We start from the raw sequence: 24,039 nt of genomic DNA on the forward strand, positions 1-24,039 counted from the left end.
CTAGCAGAGGCTCCCAACTTACTTCCAATGAAAGGCCTTTTTGTTACAAAATTTGAAAGCAAAGCAAATTGCCAATTACAAAATTACAAAGAAAAAAGTCCTCAATTGTGGTGGCTATTCTCTCTTTAGTGTTTCACTCAATTTGGAGTGCTTCTTAGTCCAATAGCTCTTAAGGTGGTTGGCCCCTTGCTTCTTGACTCAAATTCTTTAAGATATGGCACCAATCCTCATTTCCAATTCCCTATATGGCAACTCACAAGCAAGGAAACAAAGAGACAAGCAATAACCAAAGACCAAAAAAAATGAAATGAAAGCTAAACCAATAGAGTTTTAACAAGACAAATTTCCAAGGATTATTCAACAATTAAAGCAATGAAAAGCACAAAAAGCAAGCTTGGACTCAAAGAGAAACCTAGAATGGCTCTAGAGTAGAGTAGAAAAACTCTAAAAAAAAAGACTCAAGAAACCTCTAGTTTTGGCACTTGTTTTCACAATAATTTTCAATTGAAATTTCAGAACTAGGATTGGTATAAAATAGGCACCAATTATAGAACAAATTTTGAGCCAAAACAACAAGCACACTTTCCTTTCACTTTTCTTTTTTTTTCCTGGACACTGATTTTTCTGCAAACTTGTGAGATTTTTCTTATTTTTTCCTTTAATCCAAATCGCTTGGTTCTTTTTTTATAATTTTGCTCCAGATGTCTAGAAAATTCAGTAAAGGTTTCAGCTCAAAAAACGTAGTGACCAATTCCCAGTCATTTATACAAGTTCGTATGTTCAAGCTGCCAGCACCAGCGATTTCAGCCTAGAAATCAAGAGTAGTGTTTATGTTGCTTAAGGCTTGGATAGTTACAATTTGTGTTTGCTTATGCTCAATTATCTTGAATAACACAATTAAAGAGAGCTTAAGACTTATTTTGATTCACAAATCCAGCCACAACTCCACAACTCAACTTCATCATAGGCATCATGTAGGAAACTTAGAAAGCAAAAAAAAAGTTCAAGAACAAGACTACTTCTAGGAATTGATTTAGAACATGTTATGAACTAAATAACATGCATGAATTAGACTCAAAATTCAAAAGATAGGCTAAGAATGACAAGAATACATGAACAAATGTATCTAGAATTCAATCAACAAAATAAAATTCAACACAAACTTAGAACATAATGTGACAATTACTATGACTAAACATGACTCTAAGACAACATGGATTAAGTGATTTACACTTAGATTTTTGTGTTTTTTTTTCTAATCAATATTTTGGAACAAAATTTAGATCTAAAGGTTCAGTACAAGAATATTATGAATGAAAATTGATAGAACCTAAAATAAACACAAAAACAAGATTCAAGAGTAGATCTACAAAATTTGAACCATAGAAATGCAAGAACAAGTGTAGATCTAAGATTTAATTGGTTTATTTTTTTTTTGAATCTACTCTAAACAGCACCAAACCACAAGACAATGGAGGATATACATGGAGAATAAGATGAAGAACAAGGAATTAAAGAGAATTCACCGAACAAAAAGATAGAGGAAGCAAAAGAACATCACCTAGATGAAGATGCTCTTGATACCACATGATGCAAGCTCCATTGGAGCTTGTAGGCCTAGGATCTTCTTCATCAATGGATTCCTTTGCTTCTTGGAAGATGAATGACAGCGGAATGGAGAAGGAAGAGAGAGAGGAGACGCCACTTCAAGGAAAAGATGAGTTTAGAAGAAGCTCACCACCATAGGAGGTCATGGATAAGAGCTTGGAGGAAGAAGGAGATGAATGAAGGGAGAGGGAGAGAAGAGCACGGAATTTTGTGCTCCAAATGAGCTTTGAAATCTGAAATTTAATATTCAAATGATCAAAGTTGAAAAAAATGCACACACATGACCTCTATTTATAGTCTAAGTGTCACACAAAATTGGAGGGAAATTCAAATTTCACTTGAATTTGAAATTGAATTTGTGGAGCCAAACTTTGGAGCCAAAATTTCACTAATTATGATTAGTGAATTTTAGTTATGGTTCAGCCCATTAATCCAAGATCAATTCTAAGATTCTCCACTAAGTGTGCTTAGGTGTCATGAGGCATGAAAAGCATGAAGGACATGCACAAAGTGTGACTATATGATGTGGCAATGGGGTGTAGTAAGCAAATGCTCACCTCCCCCTCTAAAATTTAATTGGATTGGGCTTCTACCAATTCAATTAAATTTATTTTCAACCACACACATCAAATATCCACTTAGTGCATGTGAAATTACAAAACTACCCCTAATACAAAAACTAGTCTAGGTGCCCTAAAATACAAGGGCTGAAAAATCATATATTTCTAGGGTACCCTACCTACATTATGGAGCCCAAAATACAAGACCCAAAATTAATGAAACCTTATTCTAATATGTACAAAGATAAGTGGGCTCGTACTTAGTCCATGGGCCCGAAATCTACCCTAAGGCTCATAAGAACCCTAGGGCCTTCTCTTGCATCTTTGGCCCATTCTACTTGGAGTCTTCTATCCAATGCCCTTGCGGGGTAGGATTGCATCAGAATGTGTGCTAGGGATTGATGATCCTTTCTGTTATTCATCCTTAGAGACCTTAGAAGAAGAGGTCTATGCTCTTTTCAACTATTTTGGAAGAGCAAGTCATATAAGGGGGTTTCCTTAAAGGAATCCCTCTCCGCCAAATCTCAACAACATAATCTTTGAACATACACCATCTGACATGAAGGTTTACCCTCCAGGAGCTACAATATGGAGAAGTAGAGAGGTTGCTTATGATGAAATGCCTTTCTCCACTCCTCTAGACCTTCAACAACTTCTAGGTTTGATGGTCATCTTCAATGTGGTTCTTCCCTGCAATTGTGTTAAGTTTAGGGAATCCTTCCATGTAAAGGACATCTATCATGAAGATCTTGAGGAGAGCCCAACCTTCTCAGAACGAGAGTTCTCTAATTATGGCTCGTAGTTGCGTTTGTATATCAAACAATACAAAGAAGAAATTAGGACAAGGCAAGCTTACTTCAGACGATTGCAAATTGAATGTGCATCTACTTTTCATGATAAGTTCTCGATTTTTGTGTCTTGCACATTCTAAAACTAAGTTCCAATTAGCAGCAAACAAGTAAGTGTTTGTGTCATTTAAAACTAATTATTATTCAAATGTATATTAGAAAATAAGTGTTAACATGTTTTTTTTTTTTTATTTGAATCCAATAATTTTAGATTTAATAAAAACTTAAATCAACTTAAAAATAAAAAACGAAATATATTAAATCAATAATTAAATTTGTATTTATTATTTATTAATTTAATTAATTAATTAATTAAAATTAATTTAATTAGATTTAATTCGAAAATAAGTGAAAAAATAACACGGGAAAGTTTTCAATTATATAAAGTCTTTTTTTTTATATATGATTTATATAGATAGATTCAATTTATGCTACTTTCATGGTAGGGAGCCTTCAAAAGCGCATCCACACGATTAAAAAATTATTAAATCCAACGACTCTCCCTTAAAATAAAAAGATCCAACGGCTCTCATAACTTTCCCAGAACGAGAGACCTATGAAGCTCTCCCATACCAACGCTGTAGTGGTAGACATAGTAGATTACTTTATAAATTAATTAATAACGAAATACAAATACGCATCTAGATTCTTCGACGTGGTGTGAATATGCGTTAGCGCACACGTCAATCTCCCCGTCTTAATTGACCTTTCCTCAATCTTTCACTCTTTTGTGTCAGGTAACCCAATCCTCTTCCTGCTTAGTCGATGCAATTTCAATTCTGATCATGTCAATTTTCTCTTTTCTCTATACTATTTCCTGTTGCTGTTTTTGTTACAAAATTGTTGCTTTGTTTTTGTTTTTTTTGTTTTCATTTTATCTGTTTTGTGGTTGATGTCGGCGTCGAATTACGAATTCTCGCTTGGGTTTCTTCAATTTTCTAGAATTTTGTTATGGAAGTTGTGAATCTATTTTAAAACTTGTCAAATTACTGATACTCATTTTGAAATAATTTGTTGGTATGATTAATTTTTGTCAAATTTGGCTGCATATGCATATCTACGTGAAGTTGTTGACTTTACTCGCTTATGCCTTATGGTTTAATTTGCATTGTTTTGTTGTTGCTGGGATCCGTAGCTGCATTCAGAGTGTTTGAGATTGCCCTTATAAGAATTGTTCAATTTTAGTTTTCCAAATATTGGCACTCACATGAGAAGGGGAATTTTTTAAAGCTTGTTTTGGTTGGGGTTAACTTACACGGCAAGTTCACCTTAAGGGATATCCCTGTACACAAAGATGTGTTAGTTGTCTCTAATATTCCTTTTGGGGCACTTTTTGTACCATAAAAAATATAATCACTGGAAAATAACAAGACTTGTTTTGGTTCTTGTAGGTCAAATATGCAACCTCAATTTAGCCAGATTAACATCTCTGTTACATGGAGGGGAAAGAAATTTGTTGTCGAGATGAATATAGGAGCCAATGTGAAGGATCTAGGGCAGGAATTGCAAAAGTTAACAAATATCAAAGAAGATACCATGCGGTTCATTGTTCCACAGATTTCTGCCAGAACGTCAAAACTTCTGGCCCCCTTTTCCAAGGAACATGCACTTTTAAGTCTGCAGGAAACTTCAATTACCGAGGTACTGTCATTTACACATTCTGTATCATGAGGGTTAAGATTTAGCTAGATGAAAAATATTTTTTTTTGATCGGCAAAGATAAAATTGTATTTATGTAAAAATGAAGTACCAGGGGTACTGATATTACACAGATAAGGTATACCATACTACTGATTCCACAATCAGACAAACATAGTCTGAAGGAGAACCAAAGTAAGGTTATAATTGAAATTTACATGTGTTACTTTCCAAACTGTTCTATCCTCTACTGATACAAAAAACCTTGTCTAATACTACTTGACCATTGATTAAAATGAATTGTGAAATCTTTCTCGAAGCCCCTTAGCCAAGTCCAAATGAGGAATGTGGCATCTTCAAACAGTTTATTAGCATTGAAGGTTGCATTAGAGAACACTATACTATTTCGGAGCTTCCAAATAGACCATGTTAAAGCTAACCACCAGCATTACCATCTCTGGATCCTTACACCATCAACTTGAACACCTATGTGTTGAAGAAAATGTTGTTGTGGAATTAACGGAAAAGCACCTTTTATATTCAGCCATGACATGGTTTCCCACCAAATAGGTTGGATTCTGCTGCAATGGAAGAATAAGTGTGATGCACCCTCCTCTTCATTTTTGCAAAATGGGCAAAGCGTATCTGTGAGTTGCACTTGTCTCCTCTGCAGATTTTGTCTTGTAGGCAGCCTATCTCTAAGTAGCCTCCACGCAAAGACCGCTATTCTGCTGGGAATCTTTAATCTCCACACTTTCTCAAAGCACTCCTCTTGACTTCCCACTGCTGCTTCCTCCCCTAGCATATTATAGGCATTGCGTGTTGAATATTGGCCTGTTGGGTCTCTAGTCCACTCCCAAACATCAAATCCTTGTTGTTGTATGACCTTACCTTCAACTTCTCTTAGAAAATTGACAGCCAAGTCAATTTCACTGTCAAACAGTGGCTTTCTCCAGGTGAAATTCCACTCCCAGCCTATATCCTTGTGACTTCCCATCTGTCAGACAAGCTGATGCTGCTGTGATGATATCAAATAAAGTCTAGGATATTTTCCTGCGAATGTATCCTCCCCACCTAGTCACCTATCCTCCCAGAATTTAATTTTATCTCTACTTCAAACCCTCCACTTCATACCATTTTGGATAAGCTGCCCCTGATGTGAATGAAAAAGAACCTTTTTTTAAATCTCTCCACCAAATTGATTCATGGGCTACTGAAGTTGCATCAATCAAACCCCTTCATCCGCCATATTTGGATTCTAATACCCTAGCCCATAATTCTCCTTTGTTTTGCATAAGATTCCACTCCCATTTGCCGAGCAATGCAGAGTTAAAATTGCTGATGTTCTTGATGCCCAGGCCTCTGTTTTCTTTTGGTAAGCACACTATGTCCCATCTGATCCATGCCATCTTGTTTTGGTCAGGTCCACCTCCCCATAGGAATTGACGTTGTATTCTCACCAGCCTATCCACCACCGCTTTAGGTACCCTGAAAAAAGAAAAGAAGTAGATGGGAATCGATGTTAGCACTGATTGTATTAGTGTCACTCTCCCCCCAAAGGATAGGTGTCTCTGTTTCCACTTTGCTAACTTTCCTCACATTTTTGAATAATGGGATCCCACATCTGTCGTCGCCTTAGGTTGGCCCCTATAGGTATACCCAGATAAACTAGAGGAAAAGTCAGCAAGCCACAGTTCAAATATTTGGCTGCCTGTTGCTTCCATTGATCTGTTTCACCAAGAGCTCCAAAACAGCTCTTTGCAAAATTTATTTTTAGGCCTGATGCAAGTTCAAACGTCCTCAGGATAGTTTTGATTGCTTTTACGTTCTCCATAGTTGCCTCCCCAAAAAAGATTGTGTCATCAGCATACTGTAAGATACTAATATCCACATTATTGGAGCCTACTTGGAAGCCCTTATACAAATTTTCCTCCTTAGCTCTCCTCAACAGCTCATTCAGAGCTTCAGCTACCACATTATATAAGAAAGGTGCTAGTGGATCCCCTTGCCTCAGACCCCTTTTGGGGAAGAACTCAGTCGTGGGGTTGCCATTGACCAAAATCGAAATAGACGCAAATTTCAAACACCCCGCAATCCATTTGACCCATTTGGAATTGAATCCTGTTCTTTCCAGCATGTACAATAGAAAATCCCATGACACCGAGTCGTATGCCTTCTCATAATCTACTTTGAACACAAGACAAGATTTACTACTTCTTTTGGCCTCTTCAATCACCTCATTTGCAATGAGGGCACTATGTAGTAGATGTCTTCCCTCAATGAATGCAGATTGGGTCTCATCTACGATAAAGGTCATCACCTTCTTTAGTCTTTTAGCCAGCACTTTTGGAGACTATCTTGTACATACAATCTATTAGTGAGATAGGTTTGTAGTCATTCAAGAATTGAGGATTAGCTACCTTGGGAATTAGAACTATGAAGGATGCATTGTAACCCCTTGGGAAGACGCCATTGGCATAAAATTCATCTAGAAAACGAAGAACATCAGATTTAATTAGCTGCCAAAACTGCTTGGTGAATTTAAAATTCATTCCATCAAGACCTGGGCTTTTATCACTCCCACAATCCCATATAGCCTGTTTTACTTCCTCCTCTTGAAAGTGATCCACCAACATGTCATTATGTTGCTGACTAATTGACTGAAAACAAATTCCATCCAGCCTAGGTCGATGTGTATCTGCTTCTTGAAATCTTTGTGAGAAGAATGATCTAACTTCCTCCTTCACCTTATATAGGTCATCAATCCATGTTCCATCAATCATGACTCCCTTTAGAGAGTTGTGCCTTCGGTTAGCATTCATCATCAAGTGAAAGTAACGTGAATTGCAGTCTCCTTGCTTGAGCCATCTTGATCTCGCCTTCTGCCTCAATAGCCATTCATGAGCTTGTGCAGCTACCCATAGAGCTTCTTGTAATTGTCTCCTTTTCATCTTTTCTTGAGTAGATAGCTGTCATTGGGTTGTATCCTCCTCCATTTTGTTTAGTTCATCTTCAATCTTCTTGACCTTCTTGTAAGTATCTCCATAGTTCTCCTTATTCCAAATTTTCAGCCTTTATTTGAGTCTCTTTATTTTTTCATTGAGAACATAACCTCCCCATCCTGATTACTGATTGGAGGACCAGCAATTGTGCACAGTTTCTTTGAAAGAATTGTCTGATAACCAGCAGTCTAGAATCCTAAAAGGTTTAGGACTCCAGTTGACGGATATAGACCTAAGCAAGATTGGACAGTGGTTTGAAAAGTTCCTGGGTAAAGTGATTTGAGTGCTTGCAGGCCATTTGTCAAGCCACTCAGGGGAAAGCAGGAATCTGTCAAGCTTACTCCTGGAGGTCCCATTTGGTTTGACCTAGGTGAATTTTCTTCCCAGCCATGGTGCCTCAACAACCTCCAAATCATCTATCCAATCATTGAATTCTTTGATGCTGTTATTCCCTGGGTCCCTTTGACTTGTGCCAAATCTTTCAGTTGGTTCCCTGATGATGTTAAAATCACCAAAAATGCCCCAAAGATCCCCAGACAGTGAGTGTTTCTGCTGCCTTACCTGATCCCACAGTGTCCTCTTATGTTGAGTTTCACTTGGGGAGTATATAGTAACTATGTTGACTTGCTGTGCCTCCCTAATCCATTCTCCTGTCAGTAGAATAAAACCATTGCCGATGACTATCCTTTGTAGCTTGAATATCTTTTCACTCCACAAACATAAGATGTCTCCTACTGTGTTATTAGTAGGTTGAATCTCTCAGCTAACCTCAGCTTCCCCCCATAATGATTGACACGTGGCTTTATCAATCGGCGCTTTCTTTGTCTCCTGCAAACATACCATGTCTGCATTCTCCTTCTTGATCAATCTTTGAATGGCTGTCCATTTTACTCCCCTCCCTAAACCCCTGACATTGTATGATACAATATTCATGGACAGCTGCTGTTGATTCCCAACCTCTTTGCTTCCTTCTTATCTCTTTCCTCCATTTCCTTTAATTTCTAAATGATTATGTGCTGTGCATCTCCTCCTGTAGCACCAATTGCTTAGCCATGTTCCAGATATTGATAGCCTCTTCAGTCTGTTGTGTTTCCAACATTTTTTCTTGGCCTTCACTGTGTGGTGCTGGTTCTGGATTCGGGACATTGTTGGTGTTGACAGCAGGCCCGTGTTGAGTCATATCCTCTATTTGCAGAGGGTGCAAGTTAACCATTCCTGTTTCTATTTCTGGCAAGATGTCCCATATTTAATTTCTTTTGATACCTCCTCTGTTTGGAGTATACCTGACAATAACTTTCAGATCCTCCCTTGCTGTTTTGTGGAGTAAGGTCCAAAACTTGTGTGGCCTGTGTAGGGGTGTAAATAGAAAGCCCCACCCTTTTATTGGGCCTACCTTCCTCCACGTGACTGCTATCTCCCTCCTTACTTGAGTCAATTTTTTGTGCTACCACATAGATCTCCTGCCTTTTACAATTTTTGTCTCTAGCATTTTCACTTCCGCCATGCAAGGTTTGTGTGACTGCCACCTCACTTGTTGCTGCCACGTCACAAATTTCTTTTCCTGGTGCAGTCCATGACTCTACCGCCCCACTGCTCTCTCCCATTTCACTTTTTCCTTTATCTTGTCTTTGGTTCTCCCTGACTTCACATTTTGCGCTCCCTTCACGTTGAATCACCCCTATTTTAGATGTTTTGTCTGGAAGGTAGGTGATCGTTTCCTAACACCCTACCAACCTCATCTGATCAGCTGATGTGACCTGTGGAGTGCTGCGTAGGATCTGCGGGCTAATGGCTTTACCCAGTGGGTGGTTGCGCACCCGTTGTCCACTGGATAATAGGATTACTCCATGGTCGACGCTGCCGGCGGTGGGCGAGTTGTTGGTCCTGCATGGCTCAGCTGCCATTGTCGGCGCCGGTGGGTCTTGCATGTCTCCTACCTTCTCCAGAGAAGTTGCCGATCTGGGAGTTAGGTTCCCGAGGTGGCTGTTGTCGAAGTCAATCTCCTCCGACGATCCATTGAAACTGCCGCGTCCTCTACGGTAGTGATGGTCGCCACCACCACATTCCTCCACTACAAACACTTTAAAGCACTCGGCACCTATATGGACGTCGACGGTGTGCTTGATTGTCGGGCTCCATGGGGTCTTGACGAGCACCCGAGCTCTGTCTAGCCTGCGTTTGTCCTCTGCGTCGTCATCCATGTCCACCGTTTCCCCCAAAGCTACCAATATCTTCTGAATATGTTTCATATCCCAAGCCTAAAGTGGGATACCCCAGCATTGCACCCAAGTTAGCCTGAAGCCTGTGTGTAAGCTTGGGCTCCATTTCTCTATTGAATAGAACATCGATGCACTGCCGTATTGTCCGCCGTTCATGACTTGTTCTGCTCCGGCATCAGTGAGACCCCCAGTAGAAGGAGTAGATCATCCCCTATGTACTTGGGTGATAAGTCCATTCCTGTCTCCCATAGTAACTCATCCTCTAATCTATCAAACATGGAAACATTTTTTAAACGCCCAACCCGCGCTTCCTTCAACCAGTTGTTGTCTTCTGGTCCTATGTCGAGGTGCATTGAGTATAAGGATGCTTGATGTCTTTGGGCATGGCTATTGTAAGCCGGCCTTTGTCCCGTGGGTCTGATGTTTCTTACCAGTGCCGCCGCATATGAGCCCTGCTTGACACAGTGCTGTTTTGCAGCTCCATCAGCTTCATTGTGATTACTCCCAGCGTAGTTCTGTTGTTTGTTTCCTGAGGCCACCTTTCTTGGCATCCCCCTACCATGCCTTGGGATGTTAACGTATAACTTCAATCCCCCAATAACGATTTTGTCCAGCTGTTTTGCCAAGTAGTGAGAGTCATTAACCCCTTTGAATCTGACAAAACCATATCGCCTTCCATTGTAGTTTCTTCGATTGGGTATGAAGATTCACATCCCCCCACTTTTTGAAATAATGCCACAGCTCCTTTTCTGTAATGTCGTCCGAAAACTGAGTGAAGTAGAAGGTTGAGATGTCCTTGTGATCCCTCTAGTTAGAGATGGCGTTTTGCTGGTCTCTTCCATTGTTTCCTAGGTATACCCGTCGGAGATTCTCCCCTAAGCTCACTCTGTCTCTCATTGTTACATGATCTCTAAGCCTATCTCTCCCCCACCCAGTGTTTCTCTCTCTACCCATGAAAGAAGTAGTTTTACATGAAAAATATGTTTCTTAGTGTCTCATTCATATGGATATAGTTTTGTGGTTCTATAAATCTTTGCATTGTAGTAGCTGCTTTTCCCTAATAGTTCCTATTTGAATAAAACTATAATTGACTGCTTAGTATTAGAGTATTGTAAGCGATGCAGTTCTTAAACTGCAATCTCGGGTAGTTAGAATTAGTTGTGACAGCTGTCATAAAGACAGAACAGTCTATAAATACCTATCTGTACATCACTGCTAAGTGGTTAATGAAAATTCCCTTTCCCATTTTTCATTTCCTCTTTCTGTTATCCTAAGAACTCTGAGATTTCAAGCCTCAGGATAGAATTTGATCGTTTGACCCACATTCTTCAGCAGACTTGAGTGGTTGTGGTTCTTTTGATATGCTATTTGATAGGAGTCTGAGCCTTGAACCCATTGATCAATGTCATGCATAGTTGAGTAGAAGAGGTGGTGAAATGGTGATATGAGTTCCAAATTAACCTAAGAAAGAAGAACAGTGAGCTGGCAGGGAGGGAACATTGTGAGTGAGAAGTTGGTTATTTTGTTGGGGGAACATTGTGAGTGAGAAGAGAGGTGTAAGTCATAGACTTATTGTCTTACAGATATGTTGGGAAAGTGGAATTTGGAAATATCTTGGGCATTAGCTGTAGCCGTTGTTGAGGAAGATTTATTCACTGTGACGAGCATTGCTTTTGGGAATATCTCAGCCGAGATAGTTCTTCTCTACTTCTCTTGTTGTTACTTTGATTAATAACATGATTATCCATTTATTTTTTGTTTCCCTTGACTCTGAGTTTCAGTTCCTATCACTATTCTACTAACTATTTTATCATTTTATTTATTCCTTCCATCTTGGGTTGCAATTGTTCTAAATTTTTTGAATATGGAAAGGAAAAAAAATTCTTTTCATGTTAGGTTATTCAATTGAAATGTCAAAATATAATTCATTCTTCCCATTAGCCTTTCTGTTGAGGAACACTCTACAGTGAAATGGCAGAAATCTTTTTCTTATTATCCTAATTCATTTCTTCACTAGGATTCATTGAATTGTTTATTCATATAAGAAGTCTTTTTTGTTCATTTTATGTATGCTTGTATTAGCACTATTTTACCACTGGATATGGTGGATTTGTTGACTAAATTGGTGTACAGTTCCCTTAAGTCACACTATCTTTACTCTGCAGGCCAGGTCAATTATAATGATGGGTGTACCAACAAATGAGGTTGAAGAGGTTTTACAAAATGCAAAAACAGATTTAAGAATAGCTGGATTTGAGGACGAGGAGAAGAGACAGAAACAGAGAATTTCCCATGGACCTCATATTTCATTGAAACTTCCACAAGGGCAGTATATATTTTGTGATTTTCGTACACTTCAAATTCCAGGAATAGAGGTATTATTTTGCTATATGATTCTTGATGTTTGTGCTCAAGCAAAGAATCATGCATCTCTGATATTTATCTTTTATATCTCCTTATACTCCTGAATTTACGTTGTTACTAGTAATATGGTGTTTGGGTAAAATGTTCCAAGAGTATAGGCATTGTTTTACTATATGATTATATGATTATTATTGAAATGATAAGGTTTCAGGTATAGAGGGAGAGAATACAGACAGAATACTATGAAATTTGTATTGATTTGATATGATATAATATGATATGACTAGTTACAATGTGATGATATGATATATAAAACCTAATGCATTAATGCATATTTATTCTAATAACAATCTGATAGAGGGGGAAATAGATGGAGAAAGGTGTATGTTAGAAAATATCCTTGGAAGAGTTAGAGAGCTGTCAGTTTGTTAGGACAATTAGGGTAACTATCTGTTAGTTAGTTATAACCAATTGTTAGTTAGTTAAGAGGCTATAAATAACATTGGGAGAGGTTAGTTAGAGGTTAAACAGAAAACTGGAGATAGTAGGAGGGTGATGAGACCTCGAATTCATCAGTGTGTAACCATTGTGCTATAGCGTTAATTCAAATAAAAACGATTTTTCCCCAATTCTGGTCCAGTTCTATCACAATCCCCGTTAAATGAGAAAACAAATCATGATATAGGAAAATATGAAAACCAATTGTAAGAGATAATGAGAAAATAAGGAAATTAATCCGAATGATAATCTAAGACTCTTAGATAGGATAGAGATATTATGGAATATTCTGGCTGTAGTTCTGATTTGATAATAATTGTAGCTGCAATATATTTGATAAAACTGAGTGATAAAGTGTTTGAGAAGGTGAGAAAGTATTTGAGAAGATGAGTAAATTGAGAGAAAAGACTGATATTATTACTAGACTGAGAAGTTAATCTGAGTTGGTTACAATGAGAGGTATACATACACCTCTGAACCTTTACACTAGCAATAACAGAATCTAACTAACTAACAGCAAAGGCTAACTGAATTAACAAATAGACTAACTGAATCAACTAACAAACTAACTAATCTGTTATCAGATATCTAAGGCTAGAGAAGTGCTGTTAGCAAAGGTTAACAACCCTTACAAGTACACAAAATTACAAAATCTGTTTATACAGTTATACAACACATGCTCTAATATTCTAATACAATGAAGTGTATTGCTAGGTGGCTGCCGTGACGGTGGCCCAGATTTTTGCATCAGGACTTTTTTCTAATTGGTGTGTTTGGGCTTGATTATGGTCAAAACGGAAAGGGTGATCAACAATTAAACAAGGGACAGGCTTGAGGTTGAACATAGCTTGGGAAGGTGGTGCATGGTACTCATGTTCCAGAACATTAAGACGAGGTTGCTATTATTGTAAAAATGTGAGAAAATCTGTGCAATGAAGGCACAAAGGAGAATCTGAGACAAAGTGACTAGTGATGGACAGCAGCAGCAAAAAAGAGATTGCTATAAGGAAGAAAGAATGAGAATAAAATAGAGCTCCAAATGCTGTATGGGAAGACATCAGCATGAATTTCATTGTGGGCTTACCAAAATCTGAAGGTTTTGATGCTGTATTGGGCTTCTATCGGCCATATCAAGTGCCGAAAAAGATTGGGCCGAATGTTGCATATTGTTAAGAGTCGTTTATGTTAGAGCTGTTTAGAATAAATGGGTTTTAGTATGTATTGGCCCAAGTGCTTGTATATGCTTAACCTAGTATTATAAATATGAGGGTAGCTACACATTGTAGAGTACCTAATTACTGCTTACTCATGCCGCTCTCTCTTTCTCCATTGTCTCTTTCTACACATATAAGCTAGATTTACCAGCCAGGAATCGCATGCATCCCGTCTTCCATGTCTCCCTTTTGAAGAGAGCCATTCTTCCTGGTCAAACTCCCCAACTGCTGCCTCAAGTGTTGTAAAAAAAGCAGGAGTTAGAAGTCCAGCCTGAAGCAGTTTTATAATCTAGAAGATATGCATCAAGAGTGGTGGAGGTGCTCATTAAGTTGCAACACCTACCAGAATGTGAAAATAGTTGGGGACTAGTAGTAGCAATTCAGGGAACCTTTCCTCACTTCCACCTTCAGGACAAGGTGGATCTTACATATACCTTCTTAATAGGAAACTGCTATGAAAGTGGACAAGATTTTTTGCATAAGGACTTTTGTAATAGGTGTGGTTGGGCTTGATGATGGTTAAAACAGAAATGGTGATCATCAACAATTAAACAAGGGACAAGTTTGAGGTTGAATGGAGGCTGGGAAGGTAGTGCATGGTGCTGACATTCCAGAATATGAAGATGAGGATGCTATTATTGTAAACACTTGTGAGAGAAAATCTGTGCAATGAAGGCACAAAGGAGAATCCAAGACAAAGCAAGAAAAAGAGATTGCTATAAGGAATAAAAACATGGGAATAAAATGAAGCTCTGGATTTTCATAACTCAATAGCGTAATGGTGGGACACATCAAAGATAACAGTACCACTTTGTTACCATATTAAAATTAGAGTTTTAACTATAGTAATAGAGACAAAAATACTATGAAATTGATATTGACTTGACATGATGTGATGTGATTTTTTAAAATATGAGGATATGATATGTAAAATCAAAAGCATCAACCCTTATTAAGGAAAACAAATCATAAAATATTAGAAAACATGAAAACTAAGCGAATAGAAGATAATGAGGAAATAAGGAAACTAGTCCTAAATACAATTTAAAATGCTCTATGATATGATAAAGATACTATTGGATATTTTCATATACTCTACCAATTATTAGTCTGTGGTAAGCAAAGAATCATGTGTATCTTATAATTTATCTATTATAGCTCCTTATACTGGCATTTGCATTGTGACTAGTGATGTGATGACTGGGAAAGCATAGTCTATGAATATGACATTTTGCCTCATAATAGTAATCCCCATCATTGGGCAAGACAAGAAGAGAGAGATAAGTAGAGAGAGAGTGAGTAGAGAGAGAAACACTGGGTGGGGGAGAGATAGAGTGAGAGGTAAGAGAGTCTGGCGAGATAGAGCGAGCCTCGGGGAGGTATCCCGACGGCACTATGCCGGAAACATAGGAAGAGCTAAGCTTACACATTCGGTGACTAACTGGAGAGATCATAAGGATATTACATTCTTCTATTTCTCCCGTTTCGCTGATGACATCACAGAGAAAGAACTTTGGTACCATTTCAAAAAATGGGGGGATGTTAGGGAAATTTTCATCCCAAAAAGAAGAAATTTCACGGGAAGACGGTATGGCTTTGTTAGGTTCATAGGGGTGCATGATATCCCTTACCTGGCGAAGCAGCTTGACAGGATCGTTATAGGGGGGTTGAAATTGTTTGTCAACCTCCCAAAGTATGATAGGGGGGCGCAGAAGGAGGAAGCGGCGACAACCCAAACACGGGCATGCACGGTCAGAAAGCAAAGAGCTGAGTTTCAAAATCAACATATGAAGCCAACATCATACGCAGATGCGCTGACAAGAAACATCAGAAGACCGGGAAATCAGAAGATATCAAACACCCTTGTTAACCATAAAACCTCATCATCCTCGGTTCTTATTGAAGTCAAACTAGAAGACACTTCGTGGCTAAAGGAAGCGTGGGTAGGGCGCCTAAAAAATCCAACTATGTTTGAACGATTGGAGGAAGAGCTTCTCTGGGGGAATGGAATGGACGTTACCCCTAGATACATGGGTGACGATCAAGTCCTCTTACTGGGTCTCACTGACACTGAAGCGGATCAACTCATGAGTGGTGGAAGCGCAGGAGGTACAAGGGTATTCTCCTCTATCGAAAGGTGGAATCTGAGCTTGAGAGCAGGATGTAGGCTTACATGGATTCAATGCTGGGGGATTCCTATCCAGGCCTGGAATCCGAAATATATTAACCAGATTGTTGCTGTTATGGGAGAGCTGGTGGACTTGGATGACTCAGTGGAGGAGAAGAGAAGATTGGACAGAGCGCGGATTCTCATTAAAACTCCCTGGCGGCCGTTAATTCAACACACGGTGGAGGTAGTGATCGAACACGAGAAGTTCATGGTTCACGTCGTCGAGGAGTGTTGCGGTGGTTACCAAGACTGTATTCGGAGAGGGAGAAGTGTGAGAGGGTCATCGGAGGAGATTAACTCCGATGATAGCTTCCTCGATAGCTCCTCGCATATCAACAGGGACCTTGCGGAATACGTGCCACACTTGTCAGAGTCGAAAGCGCGTGGTGTTTTGGGCGTCAAGACGAAGTCCTCTGTCGGCGTCGATGACCAGGGGGTGCCACAACTGCCGCACTCGCCGGAGACAGAATTGCGTTTAGCCCGTCACGAGGTCGTGGCGATGGTTGTCGCCGGCGTCGAAGACCACGAGATTTCTCGTTTACCCACTGGTCACAATGACTGCCATTACCCACTGGATAATGATATTAATCCTCGGATCAACGGCGGAAACCAGTCGACATCCCTGCATGGACCAAATTTGAATTCCACTTTGCAGGTATCGGCCATCAACAATACTGTTGGTATAGCCAAAAAGGGGGTCAGGCAGTGGGTCAGCTTGCTCAACAGGGATGCTGCCTCACAGAATTTTCACCAAAATGGAAATGAAGGTACTGGGGAGTCTAACGGGTTGGAAAAGGGTCAAAAAGCTTACGGTGCAGAAGATAGTGACGTGGCATTGGTTGAGGACAGCTTGGTTACACATGGAAATTTTGAATATAAGAAGGTGGAGGGCCCTAATTATGAAGAAGCAGCACATACAACAATTCAGGACCAGGATATTTCTAATTGTACCCCCAAAGACAAAAGGTCCACTTTGGGCCTTAACCCACAAGCACGGGGGGTGAAAACACTTGGCAGGTTTATTCCCGGCAGAGAAGGTGCAACAAGAAATCAGATTTGGGCTTTCTTCCATCTATTTCAGGAGCTGTATCACATACTGGAGACACACAACCTCAACACACAAACATTTCGACACTGCAAGGGGAAACACATAAGGTTATTCAGGACCTTTCCCCTCAGCCACAGGTCAGCAATGGAGTCTCAGAGGCAATCCTAGAGTCTGACAATCAGTCTATTCCTGAGGCAACTCAACTATGGAGTATGGCCAAACAATTGGGTCTCATTGGTGGGGGAAGCAAGGAGGCAATCATTCAAAAATTCCAGCAAATGGAGGAAAGGGACAGAGTAGAAGCAAATAGAAGGGATGACAACAACATGAATCAATGAATATAATTTCCTATAATGTTAGAGGCCTAGGTAGGGGTCTAAAATGGGGAGCAATAAGGAGATTGGTTAAGCAGGAGGGTGTGGATATGATTTTTTTTCAAGAGACAAAGAAAGAAATGGTGGACAAAGCTATGTGTCAGGCTTTATGGGGACATGTAGATGTAAGTTGGAAATTGCTGCCACCTATCTATTCAGCAGGTGGCATACTATGTTTATGGAATTATAATTCATTTAGATTATAGAGGAAAATCAGTGGTAGTGGCTTTATTTTAATGGTTGGGGAATGGGTCCAAGAAGCTCAATTGGTCACCCTTGTTACTATTTATTCTCCATGTGACGTACACAATAAAAGAATTTTGTGGGATATAGTAAAACAGTTGAGACAATCAATGGATGGGGGGCTGTGGTGCATTTTGGGAGATTTTAACTCCATAAGAAGCTCAGATGAAAGGTTTACCAATGTTCAAAGAATGATTGAGGATAGCTGTATCAGAGAATTCAATGAGTGGATAGATGAATTTGAGGTTATGGAGGTTCCTTGGCTGGGCAGAAAGTTTACTTGGTATAGACCTAATGGCGCATCTAGAAGCAGACTTGACAGGTTCTTAGTTTCTCATGAGTGGCTTGTTAGATGGCCCAGCAGTATTCAAGCTACACTTGCAAGGAATTTTTCGGATCATTGTCCAATTGTGTTGCGTTCTAAGGAGATTGATTGGGGCCCAAAACCTTTTAGGATCATGGATTGTTGGTTACTTGATAGGTCATTTAAGGAAACTGTGCATCATAGCTGGACATCCAATCAGCAAGCAGGGTGGGGAGGTTACATCCTTAAAGAAAAAATCAAGAAATTAAAACACAGCTTGAAGAGATGGAATAGAAAACATTTTGGAGATACTTTTACAAAGGTCAAAAGGATTGAATCTGAATTAAACAAATTGGAGGAAGACACAATCCAAAGACAACTATCCCAACAAGAAGAGTAGAAAAGAAAGCAGCTGCAGGAAGATCTTTGGGCAGCAGCCCAAGCCCATGAGTCTTTGTTGAGACAAAAATCGAGATCAAGGTGGATCAAGGAGGGTGACTGTAATTCTCGGTATTTCCACATGATGATAAATGCAAATCGTAGGCACGACTCTTTAAAAGGGGTGTTGGTGGATGGAGTATGGACAGTTGAGCCTAATAAAGTGAGGGAGGAAGCTAGGGCTTTCTTTTCACAAAGATTCCTTGAACCAGACCCTCATAGGCCCACACTGGATGGCATTACTTTTCAAATCATCTCCCAACAGCAGAACAACATGCTAGTTGCACCTTTTTCAGAGGAGGAAGTGAGGTTGGCAATATGGGACTGTGGTAGTGACAAGAGCCCCGGGCCTGATGGATTTAATTTCAAATTCATCAAGATGTTTTGGCCGCTGATCAAGCCTGATGTCTTACGTTTTTTAGATGAATTTTATGTCAATAGTGTCTTTCCTAAGGGGTGCAATGCATCCTTCCTTGCCTTAATCCCCAAGGTGGCTGACCCACAATACTTGAATGATTATAGACCTATATCTCTTATAGGCTGTATGTATAAGATCGTGGCGAAGCTATTGGCTAAGAGATTGAAGAGAGTGTTGCTCTCTATTATTAATGAAGCTCAATCTGCTTTCATCGAAGGAAGACACTTACTTCAGAGTGTACTTATAGCTAATGAAGTAATTGACAAAGCTAAAAGAAGCACTAAATCGTGTCTTATTTTCAAAGTTGACTATGAAAAGGCGTACGACTCGGTGTCATGGGATTTTCTGCTATATATGTTGAAGAGATTAGGCTTTGACTCTAAATGGATAAGGTGGATGGAAGGGTGTTTGAAATCTGCCTCAATTTCAGTTTTGGTAAATGGCAGCCCCACAGCAGAATTCATACCCCAAAGGGGTCTTAGACAAGGAGATCCTTTAGCTCCATTTCTATTCAATGTGGTAGTAGAAGCCTTGAATGGTTTGATGAGGACAGCTGTGGGGGCAAATCTGTACAAAGGATTTACTGTTGGATGCAATGATGTAAGCATTAGCATATTGCAATATGTGGATGACATCATCTTTTTTGGTGAGGCTACTATGGATAATGTCAAAGCTATCAAAGCTATCCTAAGAACCTTTGAATTGGTTTCTGCTTTAAAAATCAATTTTGCTAAGAGTTCTTTCGGTGCTTTTGGCATGAGTGATCAGTGGAAGCAAGTGGCAGCTAATTATTTGAACTGCAGTCAGCTGGCTCTTCCTTTTGTCTATCGTGGCATACCCATAGGGGCCAATCCGAGGCGAGCTCGTGTGTGGGAACCCACTATCCAAAAATGTGAGAGAAGGCTAGCTAGGTGGAAGCAGAGATATATCTCTTTTGGGGGGAGAGTGGCACTTATTCAATCAGTACTTACATCAATTCCTATTTATTACTTTTCCTTTTTCAGGGTACCACAAACAGTGATCAACAAGCTAATCCAAATACAGCGAAGATTTCTTTGGGGAGGGGGACATGACAGCAAAAAGATTGCATGAATCTCGTGGGAGACTGTGTGTCTACCCAAAGACAAAGGGGGTTTAGGCATCAAAGATATCAACACTTTTAATTTGGCTCTCCTTGGTAAATGGATGTGGAATCTTATGCAGCACCAAGGGGCTTTATGGGTTACAGTTTTGGAGGCTAAATACGGGGGATGGAGGGGTTTAACTGAAGAGGGAGTTTCAAACCTACAATCAATATGGTGGAGGGATTTAAAAAGAGCTATTCACCATTCACATCATGGTAAGAATCTACAACATGAACTCAAATGGAAGGTACAAGCTGGGGATAAGGTGAAATTTTGGGAGCATAGGTGGATTTGTCATGAGCAATCACTAGCTGAAAAGTATCCTAGGCTCCACTTGATCTCTTCTCAACAACACCAGCTTATTGAACAAATGGGGAAGCATAATAACTCTGGTTGGGAGTGGTATTTTAATTGGAGGAGACCGTTGTTCGACAATGAAATTGAATTGGCTATCACTTTTCTTTCTGAAGTTGAAGGTAAGTCTATTCACAATCATGGGTCTGATAGCTGGGACTGGGCAGCAGATCCGTCGGGTATCTATTCTACAAATAGTGCTTATTCAATGTTTTGGGAGGAAGCAGCTGTGGACAGTCTCGAGGAATGTTTTGAGGAGCTATGGAAAATCAAGATTCCTAGTAAAATAGCGGTTTTTGCATGGAGGTTATTTAGGGACAGGCTTCCTACAAAGTCAAATCTGCGGGCTAGACAAGTGCAGATTTCGGATATATATCATGCCCCTTTTGCAGAAGGATGGAGGAGGATGCATCCCATCTTTTTATCCATTGCATTAAGGTCCAACCTCTATGGTGGGAATCAATGTCTTGGATAAACTTGAAGGGTGCCTCTCCATTGACCACAAAACATCACTTCATGCAGTACCCCTTTTTGCAGGTTGAAGGAATTAGGAAAAGGAGATGGCAATATTGGTGGTTGGCTATAACATGGTCTACTTGGCAGCTTAGAAACAGAATCTTATTCTCCGACGCAGCATTTGATGGAAACAAACTGTTTGAAGACGCGATTTTCCTTATGTGGACTTGGCTTCATAATTTGGAGAAGGATTTTACATTGCATTTTAATCAATGGTCGAGTAACCTCCGACATCATTTTTTGCAGTAGTAGGGATTACATTTTCGGTTCAACACACATGTATACTCATCTAACCATAGTTTTGGTTCCCAATCAGACTTATGCTGTCTGCTTGAGGAACCATTTTTATGGTGTCTAACATTGTAATCAGTACCTCTGGTACTTCCTTTAATATATATATATATATATATATATATTTATCTTTGCAGATAAAAAAAAAAATGACATTTTGCCTCATTAACTGATTTTTTTTACTGGTTATTGATTTTCCATTATATTCTTTGCCACCTGTCTCATAATGTAAATTTTTTAATGGAGGTTTGCCCACTGATCATGGATGAATTTTACTTTCCTTTGTCTTCAGCTGAATCCTCCCCCTTCCGAAGCACTTAAAAGAATGCACATGCTTGCTGCAGATCCTGGAATTGTTGCTGTCATGAACAAGGTACACCACACATCCCCAAGTTAATTGACTTATGTGATATGTAATTGTGCTATAATGACAATATGCTGCATGTTCTGACTATTTTTTTGCATCTTGTATAGCATCGTTGGCATGTAGGAATTATGACTGAGATGGCTCCCATTGGTTATGTTGGTGTGAGCCCAAAATGCATTCTTGGTTTTAACAAGGTATTGGATTCTTCACGATGTGAAAACATGATATTTTAAGTATCCAGCATTATCCTATTGTTGATTTCTCTCTTTGTTCTCATTCTTGTTTACAGAATCACGGAGAGGAAATATCATTGCGCCTTCGAACTGATGACCTCAAAGGTTTTAGGAAATATGAAAGTATCAAGAAAACTCTACTGCATGAACTTGTAAGCTATAACACGCACTGGAAGTATCATTTTTCTTATTGATCTTACGTATTTTTTTTTATTGATCATAAAATAGAACTGTCTATTTGATAAATGGAAGTTATTGAATTAACTTAATGTTTTATTTCAGGCACACATGATATACTCTGAACATGATGTGAACTTTTATGCTCTGTATAAGCAGGTGCGTGCACTTGCTTAAATGTTGGGCTGTCAGTCCATTATTATTATTATTATTATTATTATTATTATCTGATTTAGTGCCTTATGATGATTTAATTTGTTTCTTTGACAGTTAAATCAAGAAGCGTCTAGTTTAGATTGGACTAGATCTGCAAGCCACACTCTCAGCGGAGTAAGGAATACTGCGATCTATGAAGACAACTTTATAGCAGAGACTAGCAGTAATCCTCAGAAGCTTGGAGGTAACAGGACAGATCAGCTAATAAGTGCACGTGAATCTTCTGTTGCTGCTGCTTACTATCGGCTGACTAATGTTTCTGCAAACAAATTGGAAGGGTCCAAAGTAAATCAAGAGCTGGATCCTGATTCTTATTTTAATACGACTGAAAAATCTGATTGTGTGATATCTGCCTCCAAAGAAATTGAAGATATTGACATGGCCATCAATGTTGAGAAAGGACTTAATGGTAAGCCTGACCCTGACGATCATATTATCAATGGAATGAAACAGGAGGCTGATCCAGAAGATTCTCATCATGGTAAAGTTGTTGGTCATGATGTTAGTTCAGGAATTACTGATAGCAAGACTGTATTCTAACAAAAACCTAATAATTTTGGTGTAGCGCAACGTTTTCATTCGGAGACAGGTGCTGAGTATATGGCTGCGACATACACATCCATTGATAATTTAGAAAGATCCACAAAATCTATTGCTCCAGTTCTAGGTAATTGTTCGCCTGTAATGAGTAGTCTATGTAGGCATCTCCTGTCAAGGATGGGCATTCTGCATTCATAAACCTGACAATGATGATGACTGTGAAGCAGAAAAAAACAATTTAAAACATTGAAACTATTGAATTCAAGGATTGAACACACACATAAATCATAATTACTTTTTTCTAGAGTAATCTGGTTTATAGACCATATTTTAAGAACAGTACAACTACACAGGGTTTTTCCCTACTGAGGTGTTTCCACCTTCAATTCACCACAAAAAACAAGTTTCACACATTAACTCCCCTATAGGTCTGTCACTCCACACAGATAACACTATAACAGTCATGCCATAAAACATAATTGCCTAATTCTGAATTAACAAGAATATAACTATCTAATAGAAATTGCATGGTCTGTTTTAAAATTTTCCTAACATATGCCTTCAATGGCCTCTGGCCATCTCTCTGAGCAGGTCCAACAGAACATGGCCTATCAGAAACTCTCTGTTGCTGTTAGGAATTCAAATAAAGAAAATAAATTATTTTAATGTTTTATTGAAAATTAACAGAATAGGGAGAGAGATCTCTCTTCTGAGGCTTTTTCCTCTTCATAACATAATGGAACACTTGCCCAGTCTTCTCAAAACTTTCCCTGAACTCCATCTCTCTGTTAATTTCTAACTAATTGTTCTAACAAACTAATTAATTACTATGTCTTCCCTTTTCTTTCAAGCTACTACCCCTGTTGTCCTAACTGTTGCTTTATTCAATTGGTTCCATATTTTCCTTTAATGTTGGATGTTGAATTAATGAAGGAAATGTTTATAAGGAGCCTGCTCATGGTGAATCTGATGTAGAAATTAATGTGATGGCAGAACCCGATCCCAATGATGTGGTTTCCACACCAATTTTATCTACTCTGCAAACCGATGAGCCTGATCCTGATGATCAAGAGTTTCAGAGGATAAATGACACCACGACTGCTGTTTGTAACCGTTTGTCTGAGGCTCTGGAAATGCTAAGAAGTGAAGTTAGTGCAATGCAAGCTACTTCAATCCTCCAAACTCTCCTAAAAATAATCAGGTATGCTTATGCAAATGTTGATTGAGTGATCATTGATACCCTTTATGAGTTGAATGGACATTCTCTTGCTTTAA

The 24,039-nt window shown here is 39.2% G+C and overlaps 1 protein-coding gene across 10 annotated transcripts in view; it reads left to right on the plus strand.

Annotated features, from left to right (window-relative positions):
• Window positions 1-3,597: 3,597 nt before the first annotated feature.
• The window catches only part of LOC100784039 (uncharacterized), a 33,066-nt gene continuing 12,624 nt past the window's right edge, over window positions 3,598-24,039 (plus strand). For 4 of the 10 annotated variants that reach the window (XM_041013585.1, XM_041013586.1, XM_014772636.2 and 1 more), the window contains exons 1-10: window positions 3,757-3,803; window positions 4,408-4,657; window positions 12,041-12,250; window positions 21,524-21,604; window positions 21,706-21,792; window positions 21,888-21,983; window positions 22,114-22,167; window positions 22,279-22,705; window positions 22,790-22,891; window positions 23,698-23,965. In XM_041013585.1, the coding sequence (XP_040869519.1) occupies window positions 3,802-3,803; window positions 4,408-4,657; window positions 12,041-12,250; window positions 21,524-21,604; window positions 21,706-21,792; window positions 21,888-21,983; window positions 22,114-22,167; window positions 22,279-22,705; window positions 22,790-22,891; window positions 23,698-23,965 (1,577 nt within the window). In that variant the 5' untranslated portion in view covers window positions 3,757-3,801. The other 6 variants (XM_041013587.1, XM_014772639.2, XM_006605601.3 and 3 more) reach the window with 3 other exon arrangements.

This window comes from Glycine max, chromosome 20 (assembly GCF_000004515.6).
Source record: "Glycine max cultivar Williams 82 chromosome 20, Glycine_max_v4.0, whole genome shotgun sequence".
Classification (NCBI taxonomy): Eukaryota; Viridiplantae; Streptophyta; class Magnoliopsida; order Fabales; family Fabaceae; genus Glycine; species Glycine max.